Genomic DNA, 13,697 nt, shown 5'->3' on the forward strand with positions numbered 1-13,697 from the left:
AAACTTTTTCTGAAACTGTTAGTTATAGAATCAAAAATTTGCCATTGAATGGGCCTGATTCCATTCATTGAACATAATGAAAGCATTCTTTTTTTTTTCTTCCTCCCTCAAGGAATACCATTATTTCAGCCAAAGGATAACAAAGTAATTTACTGGAGACCTTAACGAGCTGACACGGCCCCCACTGGAATCAACTATTTATGCTAGAAAATAAGAACAATATATTCTGCAAAGTATTTATGATAACTCTCCACAGGTCTCAAACACAAATGCATCCAGGAGCCATCAGGTAACCAATGGGAGCAACTAGGAACGTGACACCCCGATTATACACATTCAAGTTCAAAACGTAAAAACCTCCCACATAGAACAAACAAGAACACCTCTGTGGGCAGCATTCAGCCCATGACGTGCTGGTTTCCAGTATCTGTACTAGCATGGTTTTTTTAGTTAATTCTCCAGTGACATCCCAAAGGGCATATTTTTATTATTAATTTGCCCATATGGCTTACTTGGGGACTTATGGGAACTTTGTCGCAGTTTGGATGTTACTTGCAGCAGCAAAACATGGTGATATGCCAGGCCTGTAATCTACATCAGGTTGACGAAGCCGAATGGATTTTTAAAGACACAACAAATAACTGTGGCTATGATCTATGGGTTTGCATAGCCCTATTTTTTTCCTAACAAGTTTTGTCATGGAGCCACACAGAAGATGTTCAGTTTGCATTCTTTTTTCTACACTATACACCATCTTCAGAGAAATAAAAATCAGAATTTTCATGGAATACACAAAATTCTTCACCTCACTTGAGATTTGTGTTCATCTCACTTGTTATTGCTTGTTAGGTATAAGCGTATAATGCTAATTTACTTTGGTGCTTTGATTCTGCATGCTTACGAAAGATTAAAGATGCCAAGAAACACCACTGTTCCCAAATTTTACCTAGAGGTATCTTTACACACAACTGTTAAAATGAAAAACAGAGGTGTTCACATGTTCAATTTGTATTTTTATTTTAAATACCAGCACAACAAACACAATGACACGACAGGACCATTACTTCAATAATACTAATAACATTCCTTGACAAATTGGCTTATAATTTACATACATTGTTTTTATCTGGAGCTATTTTAAATATTATGTTAAGATATACTGTAAAACACAAGTCTTAAATATATACCAGTTGCCAACATAATGTGCTTAGTTACTAGTTTCCTTGTTGTTCAAATGAAATGATTTAAAGTTCCTCAAAATCATGTCCACTTGTGTTCATTGTTTCAGGATGCATGACTCGTCCCATGAATAGGATTGTACCTACATTGGGTTGGAAGTGAACAAAAGAGGAGGTGAACAAAAGAAAAGAATGGGAGAGTTATTTTCCTTCTTGCTTACAATTAGCAATGTTCTAAAAATGAAGATATTAATAAATTATTTTCATTTAAAAAATCAATTGAACATTAGAAATTATCGGACAAATAATGTGGAAAAAAATGTTCTCACTTTTAAAAAATGATTTCTTTTTGGCCTATTAAATAAAGTTCTGTTCTCATAACAGACTTACCTGTTCTCCTGTTCCTGATAAGAAAGAAAAATGGATGGTCGACAATAACTTGAGGATACAGCACAGCCATCCTGCTAATTGCAATCATTCCTACAGTGCAGAGAGAAAGTAATTACATGTCTGTGGATGTGCAGGGACTAGTGAGTAATTTCTCCAAACCATCTACGTTTAATGCAAAGGCAACAAATTACAGGAAACAAGATTTTAAAGATTTAAAGAGAGAAAAACTATAAAGGTGTTAACATTTCTACTTGATCTTTAAAAAACAAAATATATGCACACATACAGTCTCCTCCTTCCACCCCACCAAAAATAACAGGACAATTTATTCTGCCTGTCACAAAATTTTTATTCTCAGTCTTAGATAAATACTTATGGCTTTACTAAAATGACCTTTGAGTTAAGAGAAGGAGGAGAAGAAAAAAAAAACCCAATCAAAAAACGAAGACAGTTTTTTTTATACTCTCAAATCATTATTTCTTTTGTCTGAAATGAGGATTTTTACATAGCAAGTCACCAGGCTTCTAGTAAGTGGCTAGAACATCAGTGATTAAAGGACAAATACAGCAGTGAGAGCTGTATGGTGTTTCCTACAGCTGGGAAACCGAATTCCCCTGAGATTCTTATAATAGGATCATCGTTTTAGTCTTGCGGCAGGGTGATTCGTTGTCAGGAAAAGGTCAAGATTAAATTATGTAAGATTTTAAGCTTTCTTGATGCCTGAGACCACTGTGTTTCTATTTCCTCCTGTAAACAGTTTGGTGATATCTTTTTAATGGACAAATGTTTGCATAGGTTAAAAATAATATGGTTAAATATGATATGTTACATTTTACCAGAGAAGAGAAAAATACTACTAAAATTTGATGATAGCTGTTGAACATGAGATGGAAATAAATAAATGGAAAAAAAGTCAATGGAAAAATTACTCTCACTTGAAGAGAGAAGACAGAACATTCAAAATAATCAAGGACATTTACCCTTTTGCTTTGGATATGTGATTTAGGTCAAAATTTTAAAATTATTTATTTAAAATTATTATTTTATTAATATTATTTTTAGTTAAAATTATTTATTACATGCTATCATATACTCTTGTTTACGCATGTGCTTTTAAAAAAACAAAAACTTTTCACTGAAAAAATTAAGAACTAACCTCCACAATTAATTAGGTAGGAAGAAAAATATTTAGGGCAGCAAAGAAATATTTAAAACATTTCAACAGGCAGCACAGTAGGAAAATCTATTCTACAGAGCTGCCAATGTCCTCCTGCCTCTCATTAGAGATGAGAGTTACTCTGTATCGGGGCACTAAGTGAGGGCATACTTCATATCCCATTTAGAAAACTCTAGCTGGTTCAGCATTAGCTTGATTTCTAAGTTAGAGCAGAGTCAGGTTTTTGGCTTGGTTCTAAAAATGACCCTCGTCCTCTACTCAAGATTGCTTCAAAAATAAAAATCTAGAAAAGGTAAGAAGATTCTAGAAAACAATAACTTGGCACCTGAGGCGGCAGCAGCTTCTGAGCCTTCTTCATTAACCTCTATGAAGGACTTGTGAATTGCTTTGGAAAGGAAAATTTCTTTGTTATCTGCAAAAAAGAGATAACAGAAGCATTTCTTCAGTATCAGAGATAGGGAAGCATTTTACCCTTTAGTTCAACAGATTTGAGAAATATAAGCGACATAAGATACCCATATAAAACATAAGAGATAACATTGTAAGATTACATTTATGATTTGAGAGAACTGTTGAAGATGTGTTTTCTGATTTTCTTATTTTGTATTCTCTTGTTAATTTTATTGGTAATTTCATTTTTATTGGTAATTTTCCCATTGTTTATTTCTTATATTGCCAGAAAAAAAGCAGAAACATGGGTCTGTTTTTAATAGCAACTTCAAATTAGTTCATAACTCAAGATAAAAACCTCTACAAGTTGTGTTCTAATCTGAAATTTAAAAACACAAAATGAAAACAGGTAGAAATTCAGATATAACCAGAATAAGAAATTTTTAAAAACTTAATCTCTAATTACTGTGAAAATATAAATATTCCTGGCAAAGAAAAATAAAATTGACTTCTAGGTTGTAGAAATGTGAATATCTAAAAAAGTTACTTCCCGTTCCAGTTAATTGGTTTCTCTGAGGATTCACCAACATGCTTTATCCTAAGGTCAGAGGAAATAATACATTTTCAGTATAAGAGAACTGTTTTTCTCTTTGAATTGTCTATTTCTGCTTACTTTTAAATTAATGGCTATTATGGGCTGAACTGTGTTCTCTCAAAATTCATATGTTCAAGTCCTAACCCCCAAGACTTCAGAATGTGACTGAATTTGGCGCTAACCCACTATGACTTGTGTCCTTATCAAAAGAGGAAATTCGGACACACAAAGGTACACAGGAAAGACCATGCACGGTGGCTAATTTTATGTGTCAGCTTGGCTGGGCCACAGTGCCCAGATATTTGGTCAAACATTATTTTGGATGAGATTAACATTTAAATTGGTGGACTTTGAGTAAAGCAGATTACCCTCACTAGGTGAGTGGGCCCCATCCAATCAGCTGAAGGTCTTAATAGGACAAAGACTGACCTCTTGCAAGTAAGAAGGAATTCTGCTGGTCAACTACCTTTGGACTCTTCCCTGAGCCTCCAGTCTGCAGCCTACCCTGCAGATTCTAGATTTTCAAAGTCTCCACAACTGTGCAAGCCAATTCCTTAAAATAAATCTCTGAATCTCTCTCCCTCTCTCTCTGTAAATGTGTATATATATACATTCTATTGGTTCAGTTCATCTGGAGAACGCTGACTAATACAACATGTGAAGACAAAGGCAGAACACGACCATCTATAAGCCAAAGAGAGGGGCCTCAGAAGAAACCATCCTGAAGAAGTCTTGATCTTGGACTTGTAGCCTCCAGACTGTAAGAAAATAAACGTCTGTTGCTTAAGCCACTCAGGCTGTGGGACTCTGTTATGGCAGCCCTGGCAAACTATACAATAGCTTTCAGTCTTGGGTTTCCAAATTTGCCCCAAGACTAAAACAAAACAAACAAAAGATACCTCAAATACATAAAAAGGAAATAGCGCAAGGAAGCAAGATAAAGGATTACTCAAGTTTATACCTTTTTTTTCAATTCCAGGAGGTCTAATTCAAATTTAAGATAAACAATTTTGTTGCTGATGCCTAGCACCATTCAGTAAAAGCACAACTGATTTCCCATTAGGCTACTTAGTAAGACTGTAAGTAACCAAGTCCTACCCATAACATACGTTTTCCTTTCAAGTTTTCAAAAACACATAATCATCTTATATGGATGGGGAATGATATTCAACAACATTGTTGAACATCAGTACATCTTTTGCACAGCACCTGATTATTTTGAATAAGCCCCAAGACAACTGAGTGGCATCTCTGAATATACTTTTAATAGGGATATTACTTCCGCAGCTCATTTTTAGTATTAAGATATAAGCACTGCATTATGAAATAGTCCATCTCAAACATTAGGACCTTTTCTTCTAGAATGCACTTGATGACTAGAAGAAAAATAAAAAGCAATAAAGTTTTGACATTAAACAATTAAATATAATTAGCTCCCTCAAATCCAGAAAACTTTTTTTTTAACAAATAAAAAGAAAAATAAAAATTGCATTAAGTAACTAGTCAAATATATTTAGTTGGCAAAACAAACACATGAATTCCAAGACAGTAAAATATGTTAACTGTTTAGTAGTTAACTGATGCTGTATTATTTTCAGATTGTGCTGTCTGTTTTCATTGGTCTGTCAGTGAAGCGAGGGTCATGCATTGAGAGCCAACGTATGGCCCTGAATACAAAGGTGACAGAACGCATTCCTAAAGGGTATTGAGTGTCCACATCGCCAGCTAAGCCCTCTTCAAATATTCTGAGGAGAGTTCTCAAAGACACCAAATGATACTTCAGCCATACCAATTTGCACAGAGGAAACTGCCTCCAAGAGCCCCTGAGCCTGACCTGCTGGCACACTAGGCATCTTTAAAGAAGGAATCTCTTCCTGTCAACTCTGACTTCTGCCCCCAGTGTACCCTATTCTGGTCACCTAACTTCTCAGATGCTCTCATTTACCCATACAAAACAGTAGTGTTTGGGGGGGTGATCCTGCACGGTACTATGGCAGAACTATCAAGAAAGCAAGGATGCTGAGGGTTCTTCCCAGAGAGCTAGTTATTTAAAAGATAAGGAAACAGACAAACTTTTAACAAGATTCATGAAGAAGAAAGAGAGATTACCCAAATAAACAATATTATGACAAAAAAGGAGAACATATCTAAAGATACAGAAGAGAATTTTTAAAAAGCACAAAAAAATACCATGTATAATTTTCTGCAGATAAATGTTAATCAGCTTTATGAGGTATAATTTATTTACTATGAACTGTATCAGTTTACAATACACAATCTGGTAAGCTTTGATAGATGTATAATCTGTGAACCCCCTTCCACAAATAAGATACAGAATATTTCTATCTCCCCCAAAAGATTCTTGTGCTTCTTTATGCAGATAACTGAAAATGAACAGGTTTCCCATTAACTGGACAATTTTATAAAAATGTATTAATGGGGCTGGCCCGGTGGTGTAGTGGTTAAGTTTGTGTGCTCTGCTTCAGTGGCCCGGGTTTCATGGGTTCAGATCCTGGGCGCGGACCTACTCACTGCTCATCAAGCCATGCTGTAGCGGTGTCCCACATACAAAATAGAGGAAAACTGGCACAGATGTTAGCTCAGGGACAATCTTCCTCAAACAAAAAGGGAAGACTGGCAACAGATGTTAGCTCAGGGCCAATCTTCCTCAGCAAAAAATAAAAAGGATAAATTATAAAATTCTATCAAGGAAAAAATAGAATATCTGAATAATCCAGTAACCATTAAAGTAGTTAAATCAGTAGACAAAAACTTCTCCCATCCTCAAAATTAAAGACTCCAAGCCGAGATAGTTTTCTAAGTGATTTTAACCAAACCTTCAAGGAACAGACAGAAATTTCTGTTATAAAACTATTCTAGACTCTATAAAGAGAATGAAAGCAATCTAAGCCATCTACAGGTAGTCTTACTTTGCTATTAAAATTGAAGAGCAATCTAAGAAAAGAAAACCATAGACCAAACTCACCTATTAACATGGAGGTAAAAGTTCTTTAAAAATCAGGAAATTAAACCCAGCAACATATACAAATAATTTTTTAAAATGAGTTTCAAGGGACGTCACAATGCACTATGACAGCAGTTGAGAGTTGCTCTAACTGCCCCCAGTTCACATTAACGCTTCCTCTGAAATGATCTTATCAAATACAAACCAATTTAGGCCACTACCCTACTTAAAACCCTTTCCCCTTTCCTGCTTGCTCTGCCTCCCAGGTTGATATCTTCAGTAGGTATCTTCAGTCTATTGGATACCTGCATACCTGCTCAGTATGCAATATGAGGACCTCCATGAGGTTGCCTCCACTTCATTCATTTAGCATCCTTCACTCCATACACTGTGCTCCAGATAATGTGAACTGCAGTAACCTGCACATACCACACTTGATCACTTCTGTGTCTTTGCTGCCCCAGAAGCTCACTTAACCTTTGTATAGTCAGACACCTACTCTACTTTCAAGGCTTAGCTTTGATCCTTATCAGGCCTTTTCTGCTCTCTTCTGATTCCTATCCCCCACTAAAGTAGAACTGACCACTCTTTCCCACTGAATCTAGGATCTAATTCTATTGAAGCCTTTATAATATATCATATTTGCATTGATATCTCTCTCTTCCTGGACTGTCAATTTCCTTAAGGCAAGGATTGTGTCATTCCCCTTAGTATCCCCGGCTTCTGGCATTTAGTGGGACGAATGAATGAACTAACCTAAGTAGAGGGAGTTTCCTGTTAATGTGTAATTTTCCAGTATTCAACCCAGCATAAACAGGAACTTAGTAATTTTTGAATGAAAAGGGGTAGCTATTTCATATTGTAAGTCTTTGGGTGTTGTCACTCTATGGAAACCATGACCACAATTCTGTTCACAACTATGGCTATAAAGTTTATTCTTGTAATAAATAAAACATATAACACTAATCCAAAGTAGATGCTCTAGGAAAATTGATGGAGAATAGCACCAGAGGTGGAAAGAATACAAAGACCACACACACACTAAAAAACTAAAAATCTAATCCAGCAGAAGAGCAAAGGGAATGCGATGTGACAGACGAGTGTCATCACTTATATTTCAAAGACAGCAAAATAAAGATCCAATCCAGTGTTCCAACTCCCAGAGGTGATTAACTGCTACACGACAGACAGCAAATGTCTACAGACGTAAACGAGACCTCAGGACACTTAACCTTCAGAAAAACACCACCCTTTTGCATATACAAGTAGGAGAAAATGTAATGAATAAGAAATCACATCACAGATATCGAAGGAAAAAAAGGAAAATGAAACTTTTTTCTCTTGGGACAAACTTCAAGCAGTCACATTAAAATAAAATATAAGCTGAGAGTGGTTTAAGCAGGACTGTGTCTGCTGCACCAAGTCTGAGAAGGAGATCCGGTCATGCAGGAATGCGGGCGAGTTCACAGGTTCCTATGGTTGCCCTCCAATACTGCTCATTCTTGTGTAATTATGTGCCAATCAAGGCATCTTTCCTGCTAGGCCACACACTTACTCCTTGAAGGCCTGGACGTTGCTGTCCTATTCATCTTCTTTCCACTATTCTTTGCACACTGCCAGGCACCAAGTACACACTCAGATAGTTGATGAATCAGAGTGTGAGGGGAATTAAGGAGATGTACACTGATGAGCTTGTCTTACCGGCTAGAGAAAACTTAACTATTTTCTAAAAAAGAAAATAAATAAATCAAAGGCAAACAGAGTTACAAAAAAAAAAAAAAAAAAATCCATACTCTGGCCCCAACCACTCTTCTCCTTCTGGCCACAGCAGACATTGCTGCCAAATGACTGGTCCTACTTTCCTCCGGGCAGCATGGAGCCAGGCTTTTCACAATGGATTGGATGGGAACAGGGCCAGCAAACCCTAGGTTCCCCAGAGAAGAGCTGGGCAAGAATTCAAGCTCTTCTGAAGAAAGCAGGGCAAAATACTAAGGCATTCATTCAGACACTGAGCAAATATTTATCAAGGACCCTGTTCACATGAGGTATTGTGCAGAGCACTAAAGGCTCTAAGTATCCGTGACTAACACAATGCTGGCAGGATAGCCACCATGCAAGTGGATGCCACTACTTCCTTTGTGGCACTCTTCCTAAACACAGCCAATTTAAATAGATTTCTGCGTCACCAAGGACATGCTTAGAATAACAACATGAAGAGAGTTCCATAATAGACCTCTAGAATACCCAAAGTGTCTCTGTACGTCAGTTGCTAAAATATTTTTAGCTTCAGCCCCACCCATGAACTTTAGAAAGGTTTCTTGAATTTGAACTCCTTCAAGGTAGGAATAGTGTTTCTTTGTTTTTCTGGATAGATTTTGTTATAGTCCAGCAAATATTCATTTGTTCATTCATTCATTCAGGTACTAGGCACCTCCTATGTGCCAGACAACATTGATGCACTGGGTATACTGTGGCGAACTAAACAGCTCCTTCCTAAGAGGGAGAAAGCAGACATTAAATGACAAGGACAACAAAAAAGGTAATCAATAAATGACCACATTTCATGGTGTGGTAAATGTAACTAAGAAAGAAGATAAGGTGACGTGTTGGCTGGTGACACGGGCAGGGGAGAGGAGCTACCTGACGTAGGGTGTTAGGAAAGGCACGTCTGAGAAGGTCAACTTGAGCTGAGACCTAAAGAATAGCCAGGAGCCAGCCATGGAAGACCTGGAGATGGAGTTTCCGGCAGAGGCAAAAGCTGGGGCAGAGGCAGATACAAGCCAGGTGCGTGTGGCTGGAGCACGGGGAGTGAGGAGGGCTGGGGGCTCGAGAGAAGCCCCCCACACTTGGAACGAGGCGGGGCCAGCACCGTTTCCTCACGGCACACACCCACCCAGCATCTATCCTGCTCCCCGCACCTACTGGGCTCTGAGGACAGACAGATGGCTATGACACAGTCCCTGCTTCTGAGGAGCTCCGAGCTCAGAGGCAGGTATGTGAACAAACTATCCAAGAGGAAGGGAAAGGTGTGACAGCACCGTGCACTGTGAGAGCCCACATGAGGGAAAGTAAACCTTCTAGGAAGGGAGGGATGTCAGGGGAGGCTTCTCAGAGGCGGTGACATCTAGGCTGATTCTTGAAGAATAAGTAGAAGAGGGAAAGTCAGAGAAGGCGGCAAGGGCATTCCAGGCAGGGGATTATACTTGCAGAGTCAGAGAAGCTGCAGCAATGACCTGAAGGTCCAATTGGAGCCTGGGCTACGAGGAGGTGGGGAGTGGCAGGGGATGCGCCTGATTTTAAGAGCTTGGACCATGATGCTAGAGAGCCTGGACCTTGTCCAGAGGTAACGGGGCATGGCTGCTTTGATTTTAGAAGATATCTGTGGCAGCAGCTGTAAAGGGTGGATCGGATGAGCAAAGAGCTAGGGGAAGCAAGATCACGTTTGTTAGCTGTTGCAGTAGTCCAGGCAAGAACGTAGGAGGAGAACTGGAATTATGGCTCTGGAGGAGAAATACAGCCCCCTGGCTTACAGGTAGGAGGAGAAGGAGAACAAACAAGGGCAGGATGTAAGAGTCAGTCTAGCAGAAATCTAAGCACTTGAGTCTGACCTGAATATGGCTTTTGCTGTGTTCTTAATTCCTTTATTTTATTGGTTCCTTTATTAAAGCTTGTACTTTATGCTGAAGGATTTAGTACTCTCTTTCTCTTTCCCCCTACACTTTCCAAGAGGATTATCTATTAACCCAAATGCTGACAGTCATTCATTTCCATTACAAAAATAGCCTTACTCTCTAACAGGATCCTCGCTGCAACTAGATGAGCATTTTAAATCGAGCCTGAGAAGAAAATGCCTCTCAGCACTCTAGATTCCACGTTTATTGTATGAGTCTTTACTATGTTTTATGTTAATGGAATTTAGCATCAAAAGCGATGGACATCAAATTGAAATGAAAAAAAAAAAACCCACAATAAGTACAGAGCATCTCATCTTATTCATTCCTTCATCCAGTGAGTACTAAGCAGAAAGTGCAGTTCTGGGTGCTTCCTAAATACACATAGGGATCAATCTTTGAGACGTTTGAATTCTGGCAGGGGATATCCAATGCATAAATAATAATATGAGATCAGATGTAATATGTGGCATAAGGAAAAGTACAGAATATTGTAGAATTTAAGAAAGAGTGATTACTTCTGGTTGGTGTAATCATGGTGGCTTGATGAAGTTGGGGATATTTGAGCCGAGGCTCAGTCAAGAGGTATTTTGAGTGGGAGAGATTTCATAAAGATTGGGAGCTGGGGGGATGTGAGGTGCAGAGCAAGTGTCCAGTTTGGCTGGAGCACAAACTGTGTATAAGGAATCAGGCAGAGTTAAGGCTGGAGCGAGCTGAGGTCTCAATGCCCTGCTGAGTAGTGGACAGTGCACAGCAGACTGAAGGGGGGCTTTGAACAGGAAATGGAATGATCTGAGAGTGAGTTTTAAGGCAATTAATCTTGGCAGTGGTAGATAAGACAGACTGGATGGAAGAGAGATTGGAAACTGTCTAGGAGGCTATTGAAATAGTCTAGGGCAGCAGTAATGAGAGTCTGAAATGAAGGTGGATGCCATGAACAGAAAATGAAAGAGTGGATTCAAGAGGTCTAGCAAAGGACTCTCAAGTCACTCAGTTTTTCCAAAAACAAGAGAACATGAAGCAGAGTTTTCTTTTTTTTTGTCCACTGCTAAATCATATTTGCTATTTTTGAAGAAAGATAAAAATTTCATTACATAATTTAAGAAAGTAGCCACAACAGTACTGAATTGTTTTCTGGGTGCTTTTTGAATTTGTGAATTCTACTACTAGTGTTATTTTTAACAGATTTTCCCAGTTTCTAAGTAAGAATTTTAATTGAAAACGTATTACATACACAAGGTAAAATTCCAAACAGTACACAGCAGTATATGCAACACAAACTCCTCTCTTATTAAGAGCCTCTGTCCTCTATTCTAGAGGTAACCGCTGCTATCATTTTCTAAGATGTTCAAAAATGTTCTATGCATTTAAAAGCTAAACTACATACCTATATTCTCCTTCTCCATCTTTTGACCCAATATGCTCCCAATCTACCCATTGATTTTTTTCCCCTCTCTGCTTCCACAATGCTTTCTCTAGTACAGGGTTTCTCAACTCATCACAATTGACATTTTGGGCTGGATAATTCTTTGTTGAGGGGGCCTGTGCTGTGCAGTGTAGATCACAGGCATGCAGAAGCATCCCTGACCTCTACCCACTAGATGCCAGTAGCACTCCCCAGTTGTGACAACCAAAAAGGTCTCCAGCAATTGCCAAATGTCGCCTGGAGGGCAAATTGTCCTAGTTGAGAATACTGCTGCAATAAAAGATTTCTACCACTCTTCCTTTTATTAAATCCAGCTGTTTGTCTTTTTCTCCACAAGTCCTTAAGCTTCATCAAAGCAGGTATGATATCTTAAGCATTTCTTCATTTTTACGACATAGTACTTTGCTTGCACTATCTGCCTCACAGAGAGTTGTTAAATGAAAGGAATAGACATGGCATTGAATATAATTAATGTTGCGTATCTTAAACACCATGCAAGTCTCATTAAAGAAGGAAGAAATAACCAAAAACATGCTAATAATTTTCCTGGCTACTTGTGGGGGTTACTAAGTGTCATAGACACTTCAGTCATCAAGGTTTTCACGTTATTCGGAGAGACAAAACACTAGACGTAAAAAGGATACCAACCATGTGAGGCAGAGTGTATGGTGCCCAAATAAATGATGCAGGGAATAAATGCTACCAAATTTAGAGGAAACAGAGAGGCAAGTTTTATAGCGGTGTCACCAGATAGTTTTTGAATGAAGGATTCATATATTAATGTGTATGTTTGAGTGTGTGTGTGTGTGTGTGTGTGTGTGTGTGTGTGTGTGAGGGAGAGAGAGAAAGAGAGAGAATGAAGGATGTACTGGCTGGGGTGGCTGGCATACTGGGGCTACCAAGACTGGCAAAACTAGGAATTTAAGAATCAATCACTGAAAACTTGAGAGGCTGGCCTTACATCTTTCATAGAGTTATCCTAAAGACTTGAGCTGGGTAGTGTTTGAGGATGGCCAATCCTGGATTTCTTACTGATGTTTTAAGGAGTTAAATGTTCCAATAAATGTAATGTATAAGGTGGCCCCGAAGAAACCTCTTCTCTCCTTCCCTCTCTTGTTTTATTCTTTAGTATCATCTACTGTGTGCCAACTACATGTCAGCCCTGTGCCGGATACTGCAAATGCAGCTGTGAGCAGGGTGCTGAGAAGGATTCAATTCTGATGCAGGTTTGATCAAACGAAGAGACTCCACGCACAGACTATATGAACTCTGAAAGAGCCTAGTGTTATTTCAAATCTTCAAACCATCTGCATTCATAATGTATATTGATGCTCCATTGTCTCTGTACATAGTAAAGGCAATTAAATATTACCTTATAAAACTTCCAGATATGTCAAAAATTTTAAGCTACACTGACCACAATAATTGATTTGCCACTGCAGTGCTGTTCCCTCAGGACTGAAAAGCAGCCAATATTCTATGTGTGTGAAATAACTGTCTAGATGTTTGGGTGAGACAGTGAGGAATCTCAAATCAAACTGAAAATAGAGCCGTGGTAGGAAAGCAGAATGTAATTATCCAGCTGGAATTTGGCCAGTATGGCAGGTAGATTCTCTCCATTCCTAAGGAAGGGAGTATAAGAACTTTAAATTATTTTATGCTTGAGCCACGAATATATTTCTGACTCAAGTACAAATGTATCCATTACCTTTTGAACGTCCACCAGTCCTACCTTCTTGACAGTCCCACCGAAGAGTTCAGAGCCCTAGGAGCTTGGATGTGAGCAATGAAAACCTTTGCCCGGGGAAAATTCATTCTCTTGTGTGGACAGGAACATTTATATAGCAGACATTTAGAAAAGCTCTATCAGTGTTTTGGGATGTAAGCTCTCTAAACGAAGGATAG

The 13,697-nt window shown here is 38.5% G+C and overlaps 1 protein-coding gene across 3 annotated transcripts in view; it reads right to left on the bottom strand.

The window, feature by feature from the left end:
- Nucleotides 1–992: 992 nt before the first annotated feature.
- SERPINI1 (serpin family I member 1) overlaps nt 993–13,697 on the bottom strand; it is an 81,090-nt gene continuing 68,385 nt past the window's right edge. For all 3 annotated transcript variants that reach the window (XM_058556402.1, XM_058556401.1, XM_058556403.1), the window contains exons 7-9: nt 3,071–3,157; nt 1,569–1,658; nt 993–1,321 (exon numbers count right to left, since the gene is read on the bottom strand). In XM_058556402.1, coding sequence (XP_058412385.1) covers nt 1,245–1,321; nt 1,569–1,658; nt 3,071–3,157 — 254 coding nt within the window. In that variant the 3' untranslated portion in view covers nt 993–1,244. The remainder of the gene's footprint in view (nt 1,322–1,568; nt 1,659–3,070; nt 3,158–13,697) is intronic.

Source organism: Diceros bicornis, chromosome 15 (genome assembly GCF_020826845.1).
Source record: "Diceros bicornis minor isolate mBicDic1 chromosome 15, mDicBic1.mat.cur, whole genome shotgun sequence".
Taxonomy (NCBI): Eukaryota; Metazoa; Chordata; class Mammalia; order Perissodactyla; family Rhinocerotidae; genus Diceros; species Diceros bicornis.